The sequence below is a fragment of the Pteropus vampyrus genome, unplaced genomic scaffold, assembly GCF_000151845.1.
Source record: "Pteropus vampyrus isolate Shadow unplaced genomic scaffold, Pvam_2.0 Scaffold617, whole genome shotgun sequence".
NCBI classification, from domain to species: Eukaryota; Metazoa; Chordata; class Mammalia; order Chiroptera; family Pteropodidae; genus Pteropus; species Pteropus vampyrus.
In genome coordinates this window covers 391,416-405,944 of record NW_011889398.1, presented here as the reverse complement: position 1 = coordinate 405,944, position 14,529 = coordinate 391,416, and the positions used below count along the sequence as shown (strand labels likewise).

Below are 14,529 nucleotides of genomic sequence, written 5' to 3'. Positions count from 1 at the left end.
GGGGCGGGGAAGGGCACCCCGCCGTGCTCCGCGGGAGGGGGCGGCGCGGCGTGCGCCAGGGCCGCCTCCTTCGTGAAGGGGTTCGAAAGGTCCACGGAGGGCAGGTGAGCGGCCGCCTCCCGGGGGAAGACGCCGCCGTGATCCTTAGCAGGGGCGGGCGGGGCGGACGCCGGCCCCACCGGCTCTCTCGGGAACGGCGTCCCATGTTCCAAGGGGGCCGGGGGGAGATGATGCTCAAATGTTGAGTTGAAACTGTTGGAACGAAAGCTGCCGACACTTTCCTGAAACTGGGGTGCCCGTTCCTTGTATGGCGCCGCTTTGAAGCCCGCGAGGCCTCCGCTGCCCCCACCCCCAAGGGATGCCAACTCGGAGGCACTTGAGGGGCCATTGTCAAAAGAGCTGCCCGAGGTGCTCAGGTCAAACCACCCCACCCGGGAAGCCTCGCGCCCGTGTCCTCTGTTTCCCTTCCCGGGCACGCGGACGGACTCCACCGTCTGGATGGGCTCCCCGGACACCCTCCTGTGGGGCGCGTGATGATAGCCCAGCGTCTCTATGGGGGCCCCCTTCTCTTCCGTGCTGTCAGGCAGGTCGAGGCAGGAGGAGGACACCCGGGTCTCTATGCGGAAGTGCTCTTCTTGCTGCTGCTGGTCGGTGGCCGTCAAGCTGGGCTGCGCGAGGTTTGACAGGCTGACACCGTCGCCTGACGCGCCCTTGCTGGGGGCCTGGCCGAAATGCTTATCCTCCGAGGGCTTTCGGGAGGCGTTTTTAAGCATGTTCTTAAACTCAATTGTCGACGTGGTGGAAATGGTGGCGGCCAGAACTTTCTCCACGCCCGACGTGGGCGCGTGGCCCGTGGGGGCGGCCAGCGTGTTCTGCGGGGAGAAAAGGGGGCGCTGTGGGCCGGGGTGCGGCGAGTCCGGGTACTGCTTCTGGGGCAGGCTGAGGTGCCCCGGGGCCGCCTGAGACAGGCTGTTGTGGTTGGAGTCGGGGGCGAAAAACGAATCATTCTTACTGGGTGACGGCGACCGGTTAGACCCAGGTTCGTTCCCTCTCAGACCGAAGGCACCAAGCAGCCCAGGGGAAGCTGAGAGCCGGTCACAGTCCTCAGTGGAGTCCAGAAGGGCCCTGACAGCCGGAGGGAAGGCGGACTGTACCCCAAAGCCCTGGGCCCTGTGGCTGTAACTGGACAGGATCGGCTGGTACTCCGCGGTATCCGAAAGCTTGCTTGATTTCAGGATGGACTTGGCCGGCTTCTTCTCCAGGTTCATCACCGCAGAGGGTGGCGGCCCCGAGTACTCGAAGTCCCGGTAGTCCTCGTCCTCCTGGAAAGACGTGTCCGGATAGAACTTCTCCTGTGCGGAGTCCATCAGGGACGACGGCCGCTCCATGCCGTCGGCAGGCTGCTTATAGGGCGAGTCGCTGCCCAGGCCGAAGGGACGATAGGTGGACACGGCATTGGAGAGGTCCCGGGGGTAGCTTTCCTCTCTCCCAGGGGGCGGTGACCGCGTACTGCTGGGGGTCGAGGACCCAGGGCTGATGATCTTGGACAGCAGGGACATGGTATCTACGCTGCTGGATGTGGGCTTGTCCATCATCTCGTCTTGGGTGGGCGTCCCGCTCCGTTCATCCCGCACGGGGGTCCCGTCGATGTTGTCGACGGACGTGCTGGTGGGGCCCCGCTGGAAGTCCGAGGGATGGCTCTCTGCCGGGGCGCTGGACCCCAAACTGCTCAGGATCGGGATGTTTAAGTTTAAGCCACTGAAACCAGGATTACCTTTTAAGAAGTTGTGGATCTTCATTTCCAGGCTCGGGGAGGTGGACTCGGACTCCAGCTTTGGCTTGGAGACCTCTGAAGATTGGCACATGGCAACTTCAGAAGGAGGGGCAGCAGAGCTAGCATTGTGGGCACCTGTGAACCCCAGGGAGTTGGACGGCAGCTTGAAAGTAGTGCTTGGGAGACCTGGGCTTTGCCCAAGCGAGACCTTGCTGGCTGAAGTTGAAGACACTTCAGATACTGATGAATTGGGAGAATAGCTGAAGCTTTTGGGAATAAAGGGCTGGGCACCGGAGGGCAGACTTCTTCCTTTCACGCTAGAGACCGTGGTGTTGGCAGGGGAAACCGCGGTGCTCTGGGAAGCAGCTTCACTGGCTGGAACTGGGTTCCCAGTAACGCTCTGAAGTAAAGATGACAGGCCTGCAGAAACAAGGATTAGAGGAGTTAGAAAGAACAACGCCCCACCTTACAATAAAAACAATTTAAGCTAACAGGATATTCTCACTCATTCCAGTGGGAACCAGATAGACATTAAAATAAGAGGCCAAAGGGAATCCAGGCCAAACAAGCAATGGCTAAATGTCCCAGAAAACACTGGATCTATTTGTCAATATAAAGAGAGCACGTCGCCGAAATGTTTCCAGTACAGTCATGAAACAAGTCCAACAGGGCAAGATAAAAGGCAACAGGAAGGGGGAGATTTTAGTGTCAGAATCATTCATGGTTTAAACAAGACAAAGCAGAAAAAGAAAGGAAGCAAAATTACTCTTAAAACAACACTTTAAGCCAGTGTTTCTTAATGTTTGATCTGTGGAACTGTTTCTCTAAATCCGAACAGATATTCTGCCCTGCCCTTCCTGTCCAACCACGACTGCCTCCAGTAACGAACACTGTTATTCTCAAGAGGGAGGTGGCATCTGCAAATTGCAGAAACTTATTTGAACAGGGACGTTTACGAGAAGATCTCTTGCTAGACCTTTGGAGAAACAATGCTCTTAGCTATCAGTTTTTAAAATGTAGCAATAATAAACATACAAACATACACCACAAAGACTTATAAAGCTAGGCCATCGGGGCACTGATCCTTTCACAAGAAAACACAGTCCCCGCCTCAGAGCTTGAAAAACTCAAGGATCATTGATCTACTGAGGCTGACATGGGTAGAGTCACCCCACTCACTGACACAAAACCTTCTCAGAAGCACTGAGAAAGAATTCCTTGGGGAAAGGCCGAGGTCCACCAAAGCAAACTGTGCCTGTAGAAAACTTTTTAGAAAAACACTTGACAAAAAAAATAACAAAGTCCTATAAATTCAAACGTATTTTGAAAAATTTACCCAATTTTGGGTTATAAATGAAAACTTATGTATACTTCACCCAAATTTATAGTTCTTAATCATGTTAAAACTGTTCCTTTTTAATGATACGGTGAAAGAAAATATTTCATATAATAGTTAAGTCAATGTTTCTTCAAAATTTTAATTTTAATTCATATTTGCTAAGAGATTAAAGGTCTTAAGAATTTTAAGGATCCATTCCTGTTACATTTTTAACTGCCATCTACTTCTAAATAATGGTGCATGGTTTTTATTGTTATCCAATATTCAATACCTCTTTGTTGTGGGGCGTCCTTGTGCACTGTGGGATGTTTGGCCGCCTCCCTGGCCTCTACTCACAAGATGCAGCAGCACCCCACCCCCACCCCAGATGTGACAAACGAAAATGTCTTCAGACATTGCCAAACGTCCCGTGAAGGCTCCTGGGTTGAGAATTACTAACACAGAGTAAATCGCTGTATTAAAGATACTGTTCTGGTATTTGTAATTCATTGTGTAATTATGCTGAGATGCTTAAAAAAGGTTGCACTGGTATCTGGAGTGTCTGAGAACAGAGAGCAGGTACGTTTTATGAAAAAATGCTGGAAACAAACGGTTTCAGGTACAAAATATATAATCAGCAAAGCTGAATAGAGCAGTTAAAGTAGCGATTAAATGTAGGCAAAACCAAAATAGATGTACTCGATATCTACCGAGGCCTCTATAAAACATCAGGACATAAAAAATGAGATAGTCGTTATTGCATGAAATATTGATAGTACACTGACCTTTCCTACTGTCTTCAGCTTCGGTTAAGATTAAAATATGTAAACCTCAACGTATACTAACCTGTACTAAGAGCTGGGATACACGCAGCCCCTACGGCTGTCATGGCGTACGTGTCAAGAAATCTGGCTTCTGGTTTCAGGTCATCACTGAATAGGTAGATGTGAGACCTTAAGCAGGTCACATCACCTCACCGAGCCTTAACTTCCTCACCTGAAGAGGAGGGGATCAGACTAGATGATACCTAAAGTCTCTTTTTCAGCTTGGACATTTTATGATTCTATGAATGCCAGGTCGTAGATGATAAATAAATACAAAGAGAATAATGAATTAACTGTATTCTATACATTTCGCAGCTTTGGATCCCTCAGGAATGGAATCCAGGACTACGCCAGGGACACACGTCATCTGAGCCCCCTGGCACAGGTGAGTTTACCTTGCAGTGCCGGGGCTGACTGTGTCTGGGTTTTGGAAAGAGCAGAGAGAATGCTCTCTGGGGTGATCTCCACTTTTGAGAGGATGTTTGCCAGAGGGTTGTGCGATGCCGTCGTGGCAGGTGCGGGTGTTTTCAGACCGCTGGAGAGGTTGCCGGGACTTGCCGGAGTTCCAGGAGACGGTCTTGATGCAGGACTGACCCCTGGTGGCAGAAAGAGGAACTCAAAATGCAATTCAAAAGGACCTTTAAATCAATGATACTTTCTCCTCAAACAAGTTGGGCATGTTTAACAGCAATTCCTGTGACTGATTCGCAAATGGTCCATATCGTGGCTTGTACAAACACAACAATCTGAAGATTAAATTAAGATTTGCTCCTGTCTAGTTGGAATACCCCTAAAATAGACACATCTTAAGTTTTTTTCATATGTTTTCCAGTCGTTTTGAGAGCTCCGATGGGAGGCTAAAGAACCTATTTTTTTTCTCTACCGAATGAAACCTAGACCTCCAGAGCCCTGCAGGTGCTTGATACATACCGCCAGCTGAGCACGATCAGAACCACTGCAATTGTGTGACCCTGCCACTGCCTAAGTCTGTGTGATTAGTTATTTACTTTTGAAATGGCCTATAAAATGAGATTATATAAGCAACCTCTTTCACATTTTTACATTTTAAAACACTGGACTGGTTTTTAACATAGAGAAAATGTATATAAAGATAAAATAATTTTTTATTTTCTTAATGATCAAAATTATAAACAGGTATTTCACAAAGAGAAATAAATAAGCAAACGAAAAACATTTTAACCATATCTTTAATCGAAGGAATGCAAATGAAAACAAATGATGTTTTAAGACTAGATTTGACAGAGATTAAAACAAAACAAAATAGTTTGGGAGAAGCTGAGGAACAACGAGAACTTTCACGTAGTACTTGGAACATAATCAGTTTCTGGAGAGCGTTTTAGTTATAACATGAAAAGACTTGAAAAACCTACGAGCTGCTATTTTTAGTATCTTTTAGAAATATATATTTAAGTATTTATGAAGAAATGAAATGACAGGTTTTCTTCAAAATAATCAGGATTGTGTAGGCCACGTGCTCACACGGTTGAAGATGGGGGATAAGTATGAGTGATACCAGAGTTGCTCCACTTTTGTACTTTCATCAAAATTTCCATTAAAAAAAAAAAGCTTTATATAGTCATCCACCCTTACAGGAAGGGTTGTGAGTAAAATTTTGGCACCAAGATTGTTCATTACAGTATTCCTTTTAACAGTGAAAAATTGGAAACTTACTGGATGTTTAATAATAAAAAGGTTTAAATAAATAACCAAGTGTTAATATAGCTAAATTTTAAATAGCTGGTTTTGAAACTATATGCAATATGCTTCAATAATTGACAGAAACTTTATTACAAATATTTAATCTCCCAAACATTCACATACACATACACTTGTAAGGTTAGACACCAGTGGTTTCCTCTGGGGTAGTGCGATTATGGATATTTATTTTATTCTATTTTCCAATTTTTCTATAATGACCAAGTATTTAATTATTTTCCTTCTTAAAAGTATTACTTTTAATTTTAAAAAATCAACAAAAACCCAGACTGGTGGTTCACTTACAAAGTTGGAAGTTAGTCTTTTATCTCCCTTACTGGGCTCACTTACCAGTATTTTTCATGACTGATGTCAGGCTGCTAAGGATGGAACTGATCTTTGCCAGATCCACATTAGCCAGGTTTGGCAAAGCCAGTGCTGGAGAAGGGGACAGAAGAGCAGTATTCACAGGCTTTGGAAGAGGAGGGGTGGCTGTCATGGGCGCAGGCACCGGGGTACACGAGGAGGTCTTCGGGACACTTTCCGTTGGCTTTGTAGGGGCAGAAGTGGATGCGGCTGCCTTCTCTACAGGTTTTTCCTTCCTGTCCTCTACTATTTAAACAAAGGAAACAGATATTATTGCATCGTCCTACTTTTCAGACTCTGCTTCCAGTATGAAACAGTAATATTTCCTGATGTGTGGGTAAAAAGCACTGTGCTTTAGAGAAAACCACTCACGTCATGATTTCTTAAGAAGTCATTCCCTTTATAATTTATGATCCTTCCTGACTTCAAAGCCTGCTTAAAACGAATTTCTCCAATTCGTCTTTTAGCTTACTTAATGATCTCTTTGCATCTTCTTAGTATCTGTGCATTAAATTTGTACATTTTTGGAAGCATATCATTGGTACGACATTTGTGTTCTGTCTCCGCTAATGATATTTGTCATAAATTGTCCTGTCTTTTCATGCCCGAGAACTTTCTGAAGGGTAGAAACTCTATATATTTTATCATATTTTTCTGTGGCTTCCAGAAATTGGCCTACGGGGGCTGTAATAAAGCACTAGTTTAAAACCACAGTGTTTTAACTCTAGATGCTTTCTAATACTGAAAAGGCTACACATTATATGGATAGTGCATTACATTGAACAGAAGTCAAACCCCCTAATAATTATAAAAGCTGGGGATGTCAGAGAAACAATTCACCAGTCCAGGTTAATTCTGAAAGTGTGGTCAACAAACTGGCTTTGGAATCTTGAAGGTCAAGAGTGACGGAGAATAAGGAATTCCTGCGTAAGCGCCCCTCCCTCCAACACAGTACTATTCGACAGAAATATCGCTCAAGTCACACATGTAAGTTTAATTTTTCTAGTAACCACATCGGAAAAAATCCAGATAAAATTAATTTTAATATATTTTGTCTGAATATAGTCATTAATGAGGTATTTTCACTCCTTTTGGGTGCTAAGTTTCTAGAATCCAGTGTGCATTCTAAAATCGGAGCACATCTCAAGCTGGACAAGCTGCATTTCGAACGCTTGACTGACATGTAGCTTTCAGCGGCCACCACAGGGAACCACACAGACCTTGAGCAAGGATTCTAAACCAATGTGGCACATCGCCCCCCGAACCGCTGCTCTAGAGATGACAGTGCTGCCTCGGTGGCCTGTCTGATAAGGACTGAACTATCTTTTAACACCTGCCTGTGACAGAGTTACTGGTGGGAAAGCAAAACAAATAAGGAACAAGTTGTCTACTAATCACTAAGGACATACCGATGATTTTTGACCCGTCGTCTTCCACATCAGAAAGTTCCATGTCTTCCACATCACGGTTATCTGTTGCAGGCTCAGGTGTAGCAGATTTCTCACTCTCCACGGCTGGTGACTGGGATTCCTCGCCCCCCATTCCCTGAAAAGGAGACTCAGAACCAGTTGGGGAGGGAGCGTCCATGCTTGGGGAAGGGACTGGTGATTCTTCTGGATCGGGAAGGGTGGACTTCAATTGATCCAGCTTTTTCTTTAAATTGTTCACTCGATTAGCGAAGGTTTTGTATGCCTAAAAGAAAAAAAAAGAGAGAAGAGTTTACTTCTTTGTGAAAAAGACCAGAAAGCTACCATTTTGACTTTGATCAGGTTTCCTCATTGTCATTAACAAGATCACTGGTACAAAACAAGAACATATCATCATCTGTCGAGCATGGAGTAGTCCCCACCTCCACTTTTTGTATTCCCTAAGTGAATATCTTCATGGGTGCCTGAGCTGGAAACCCAGAGGTTTCTGCAGTTCGGTCTCCCCTGCTCTCTTCTGTCCATCCAACCGACCAAACATCTGTCAAGAGCCTAAATGTGTTGGCCACTCTTCCAGTACTGGAGATATAGCAAGGACAAACAAAACTCAAATCCATCAATAAAGCGGAGCCTGAGAGGCTGAAATTATTAAAAACATAATAATAACTTTTATTTTAGAAGTTTCAGGTATACAAAATTACTGCGAAGATAATACAGCGAGTTCCCATATGTCTCACACCCAATTTCCCCAATCATCAACACCTAACATTATAGTATGATACATCTGTCACAACTAACAAATCAATCTTGATAGTTGTTATTATTAACTAAAGCCATACTTTATTCAGATACTCTCGGTTTTTACTTAATGTTCTTTTTCTGTTCTAGGATTCCATGCAGGAGACCACAGTATAGTTAGTTATGTCTCCTTAAGCTCTTGTTTGTGACGGTTTATTAGACTTTGTTTTTGATGACCTTGACAGGTAATTTGTAATGGCCTTCGACTGAGATTTTCCTCATGATTAAACTGAGGTTATGGGTTTTTAGGAAGAAGACCACAGACGTAAAGTGCTACTGTCATCACACATCATATCGAAGGTACAGACAATCAATATGATGTACCACTTTTTTTAAAAAAAAATTATTAAATTTATTGAGGTGACATTGGTAAGATAATAGTTTCAGGTACAAAATTCTATAATACATCACCTTATGTATTCCGCTGTGTGCTCACCACCCAAAGTCAAGCCCCCTTCCACTGTCACTACATATCTGACCCCCTTTACTCTCTTCGACACCCTCCCTACTGCCTCCCCTCCAGTACCCACCAGACTGTTGTCTGATGTCTCACTCCTGATGTTGCCCTTGATCGCCTGGCTCAAATCCCACTGATCTGATGATGTAAACTGCCAATGCCGTAAAGATGCGTGTCTTTTGCTTTTTTTGTTAAGAGTCTTTGATCGTTAAATTATAAAATCATTTTAGTTGCTCATTCAAAAAGCATTATTTTTAAAATGCAATGGAACAGAAAAAAATATATTGAAACTGAGCTTTTGCTTCTGGATATAACTGAGTAGCTCGTATCAGAGCAATGCTCCCACCAAGAACTAGAAAAGCCAGATGTTTACACATACCTATTCATACACACGCACGTGTGTGCACATGCACACACATGTGAGCATACTGGAGGGCTGAGGCAGCCGAGACCTGAGTGCTAAATCCTAGAGCTCGGGGAAACGATGAGCAGAGCAAGGCTGGCATTCTGCAGCTACCTGTTCTCCTAGGGTTCTGGTTTGGGGGAGGCAGGCGAGACTTAGAGAATTCAAACAAAAGGACAAGGCAGAGGACCGCTGTTAAGTATACAGAAAAAAAGCAGAGCTTTTAACAGTCTTACTGATCTGTACAGATAAAAATTACATACTTGGAGGCCAAGATTCTGATGTAAGAGGAAGGACAGAACCGCTCAACAATATGCTACTGTTTTTCCCTTCAAAATATTTGCTGAATTCTGAAGCTCTACTTAAGAGGAAATTAAAAAGCCAAAAAGAAAATCTCTGAAAATCAAAGTGGAATCTAATGGTGCTGGGGAAACAAGGATTAGAGTTCAAATTACTCTATTTTTTAAAAATGTTCCCTTCTATATTTTCTATCCTTTTTATCTCGGTGCTTCCTTCTAGACATTTTCCATTAACCAGTCTTCTAATTCATTAATTCTCTCTTCTGCTGACTCTTATCCATTGTTAAGCCCATCGGTTACATGGGACAACAAGGGGCTCCACCCCAGTGACCGCCCCAGGCGCAGGGATGGACCAGAGGAAGACAAAGCCTTGCCAAGCTGCAACCCGGCCTTGAGTCAGTTCAGTTTCGAATCTGATTAATGTGATAGGCTCTCGGGACATCTGCCTAGCAAAGGCGAGGGCGAATCCCTCCTAGAGGAAGAGAAATCATTTGGAGACGCTGTAAATACTTTCCATACAATATTCAGCGTTCAATAAAAAATCTGCAGGCATCGTGAGAGGGGACCAAATGATCTAAAAGAAAGAAACAGACTCACAACAGGTGAAACCAATATTGGAATTATCTGATGAAAACCAAATAGCTGTTTTACAGGTTCAAAAAAAAAAATAGAGAAAAATCCCTCCTCCTCTTCTTGAACGGTTCAGCTCAAAACCATTATCTAGAGGTTACGGGGACGCGCTGGTGGCCTCGAGTAAGAAAACAGAGCCGAAAGGGGTGAGGCAAGTGTCTACATGGGGGAAAGGCATCACACGGGATGCGACATCCAAGGAAGACGGAGAGAAAGCCCAGGGAGGTGCCTGGGGCGAGAAGGAAGTCCCGGGAGACCGGCTACACACAGGGCCTTGACCGGATGCGTGAGCTGGAGACCAGGGAGCAGAGTTTTACTGTTAGAAAAGCAATTACAAATGTGGGGAGGAAGAAAACTAGAACAGACCTTGTGGTGTTGGACTGGGACTGGAGAAAACGGCATGAACTCGCGGTTTTCAATATGTATACAGATACAGAAATAAACACAGGTGTAACTACGTGTGTATGTAGGTTAAGTGCGCACATCCAAACATACATGTTTCCCAACTCTGCACTGACACGGTCTGGCAGCAGTGCTAGCCCAACAGTAATGAGTATACCTGGCACTCAGATCTTGGTTGCTAAGTATGTTTCTTCACTAAAAGGAACCAGGGATCCTTGGAGAAATGACCGATCCCAGGGCTGGTGGGAAAGTGCACGATACGCGTGAGACACCTCATTCCAAAAGTAATGTTCAAAACTGATGAGGACACAGCAAAAGAACAAGGAAAGCAGCTTGAAAGGAGCTGTCACTGGCCAAATCTGGGACGATTCTAGCATCAAAATAAGTACCGGTAATAAATTAAAACAATGAATAAATAGGACTCTACGAGTCCACATTGATATAAATAAACGAATAAATTGAAAGTTTGATGAGGAACAACATATTTACATGGTTGCAAAATAATTCCCCACAGAACACTTACTAATTACTATTATTAGTTTCCTAGGGCGTGGTAATAAAATACCACAAATTAGGTGACTTAAAACAACAGAAATTTATTGTCTCATAATTCTGGAGGCTAGAAGTCCAAAATCAAGATGTCAGCGGGTCATGCTCCCTCTGAGACTGGGCAGAGTCCTTCTGTGCCTCCTCCTAGCTTCTGGTGGTGGCCATCAACCCTTGGCTTTCCTTGGCTTGCAGCTGCATCACTACAATATTTGTCCCAGTTGTCACATGATGCTCTCCCTGTGTGTATGTATCTAAATTTTCCTCTTCTCGTGAGGACGCCAGTTATAATGGAATAAAGCCCGCCGGAATGACCTAGCCTTACCTTAATTACATCTGCAAAGACCCCGTTTCCCAGTAAGGTCACATTCACTTATATTAACTAGGGCATAGGGTGTCAACATATCTTTTTGGGGTACACATAGCAATTACCAAGGGAGAACTTTTCTAGAAGCCTAGAAGATTCCACATTAATAAAAGATATCGAAGGGAATATTATAGGTAGTGAAATACATCAAACTTGTATGCTAACTGAAAGGATGAAATGAGAACACAGGATCACTTCCGTGACATTCCTGCTGCAGATGCATAATGTCGATCTGATTACAAAGAAACAGCACATAAATCCAAATTGGGGAACATTGTATTTGACTTCAAACATATTTAGGTCATGAAAGTAAAAAAAAAAAAAAAAAAGACTGAAGAACTGTTTTCAATCAAAGGAAAATAAAAAGAAATACAATAAATGCAAGTTGTGATTACGGACAGAATCTTCTGCTATTAAAAACTGGTCAATCTGAATAGGGGCTGACCATTCTTATTCATGGCTTCTCCTTCACAAGACTCCTATAAAATGAAGAGCACAGGAATACAAAGGTATAAACCAACGACAAGAAGCATATATGAGGACAACAGTGGCGTAGTCCTCAGATGAGACCTGGAGACCTAAAACTGCAGCAGGAGAATGAAGTTTAGGTGGGTGGGCCTCTGGGGGAAATGCAGATTCAGAATATCGATGTGACAGAGAGCTGGGGGCGGGGGGAGGGGGAGGTTGGTGCGGAGAAGGGGAGGGATGGGTAAGAAAAAAAGAAATTCTATGGGAAAAAACCAAACATCTGTAATATAACCACAGGTACCATAACACCTTGCAGTGAACATATTTATATAGTTATAATATAAGCTTTATTAATTTTCAACCTTTAGAGCAAGGAAGTAAGACAATTACGATTACAGAACAGAATCTAAATATTCTCAACCTTCACAATGTAAAAGTAAAGTACGGTTCGGAAGCTGGGAAACCGAAAGGACAGATGAAAACGAATGGGAAAGGACGAGGATATTAATATCTCACCTTACAAAGTGGAGAGAGTCTAGAGTTAGTGGTCAAAAAACAGTACGGTACAGCTGACCCTTGAACACCGGCGGTTTGTACTGCACGGGTCCACTTACACATTCTTTTCAATAAATATACAATTGATCAGTCAGCCCTCTGTACCCCTTGGTTTCGTCTCTGCAGATTCAACCAACCATAAGTCGAAAACACTTATTTTCAATCCGCAGATGAGGTGGGCCACTGTGTGCATTGTTCTAGGTCATTTTACACAAGGGACTTGAGCATCTGAAAATGCTGGCATCTGCAGGGGGTCCTGAAACCAGTCCCCAGTGGATACTGCATGGCACTTAAATGTTTGAGAAGTTGAAAATTATACGCAGATGTTCAAATGGAGTGGGGAGAGTCAGGGCCTCTGATCACACCTTGTTCAAGGTTCAACTAGACTTCAATCAAATGGTTACATAATATTGGGAGAAAGGGCGAGACAGGTAAGTATAAGCTAACTCCTCATCTGTCGTATCAAAAAGTCAATAGATATTTCTTAAATAGGATGAACCAATAAAGAACAACATGGGCATATAATTCAGAAATACGGGGGCATATGCCAGGAAATATAGCTCCATGAGTTAAAAGGAATTGTGTGTAGGAGGTGGGACCGTGGGATCTACACCACCATTTACTTTTCTGATCACATGTAGTGAGTAAAACTTTTAAAAAACTGAGTAAGTACAGAATACAGTTTCTTGCAGAGGCCATCAGACAAGTGTCCAATTATCAACTCCCCTGCCAGTGGAGGTGGGGACCGAGGCCCCTAAATTCAGTTGGTTTATATGAACTTTAGTAACAGAATGTTTCCATCTAGTTTTCCTGGTTAAAAAAAAAATTCCATATACTTCAGCCTAATTTTATATTCTGTATATTCACCCAGCGTACTCCCTGTGAAACGCTAAGACATGAGGCATAATGATGAGGGTGTGCATGAGCTTTAACGTTCAGAAAGACCCAGGTGTTAACTCAGATGCCGCCACCTGCCGTGTTCCCTGAACAAGGTTCCCAACACTCCTCTAACGTAACTTCTTCCTCTGCGAAATGAAGATAACAATGCCCATCCGCACCGAGTTAAACAACGCACATAAAACTGCCGCTGGCACACAGCAAGCGACCAGTACAAGACAGCTCTTAACCGCTACTTACATTGGCCACGACTTTCACCTCTTTGTACTGTGCTTCATAGAAAATTCCAGCATTTTCCAGTGCTTCTGTTAGTGAGGGCCCATTTTTCACCTGCTTATCTAATCCATTCACAAACTCCTCCAGCTTGGCGCTTGCCTCTTCAAATTCTTTGGAAAACTTCTTCCCACCTGTCTTATCTAAAATAACACAAGAAGTATTCATTTCAGGATAAAAAAAGAAAAAGTAAAATATTTAATCTTTTGAAGATTAGATGACCCTAGATGACCTGTGACCCCGTTCTTGCTGCCTTCATGTATAATATTGTCAGTCTCATAGTTTCACCTTAAAAAAAGCTTCTCTGAATCGCAAAAATCACAAAACAGTATTGAAATGGTTTACGTGAATCTGCTAGATGATTAAGCAAGATTAAGCATCCCAAAGGCACTGTACTTAAGGAAAACAAAAGAAGTCCAACTAAAAGGTTTGCTGACTGTTTTTAGTCACAAATTTGATGCCACACTGCTACTCAGGAATAACGGAATGAGGCTTGATTCTGTTCACTTGCACCATTAACTTTTACTCCACACAGTGTATAAGACACATCTCTTAGATGAGAAGACTAAGACTCAGAAAAGTGAATATAAAGTGACCTCTGTGTGAATCTTGCTAAAAATTCTTCTTTCTTAACTGAAGAACCCTGATAATTTCATATCGGAAGAGTATAAACCATGAATTATTTTTTCAGTGACATTACAGACTGTTACTTATTCTCTCAAATATACTTCTTTCCCTACGACTGTTGGAATAGGGCTTTAGCTATGGTTATGAATTTCGGCTTTGCCTCGTTGGCTGTGTAACTTAGGCAAGCTCCTCATCTCCTTACGAAGCCTCAGATTTCTCACGTACAAAATGGAAGTTTTTAACATACTTTCTGGGTTGTTGTGAGGATTAAACCAGATATCTAACATGTTAAATTTAAAGCACGGTGCAAGAACAAAATAGATGCCAAAATGAGTATCTAAGTAGCCATTTATTCACAATTTCAAAAATATTTATCAAATGCCTA

At 43.5% G+C, this 14,529-nt stretch overlaps 1 protein-coding gene across 1 annotated transcript in view; it reads right to left on the bottom strand.

The window, feature by feature from the left end:
- RPRD2 (regulation of nuclear pre-mRNA domain containing 2) overlaps window positions 1-14,529 on the bottom strand; it is a 73,040-nt gene that overhangs the window by 3,909 nt on the left and 54,602 nt on the right. Inside the window, exons 8-11 of the mRNA XM_023525724.1 lie at window positions 7,408-7,690; window positions 5,984-6,244; window positions 4,312-4,512; window positions 6-2,194 (exon numbers count right to left, since the gene is read on the bottom strand). Of these exons, the coding sequence (XP_023381492.1) occupies window positions 6-2,194; window positions 4,312-4,512; window positions 5,984-6,244; window positions 7,408-7,690 (2,934 nt within the window). The remainder of the gene's footprint in view (window positions 1-5; window positions 2,195-4,311; window positions 4,513-5,983; window positions 6,245-7,407; window positions 7,691-14,529) is intronic.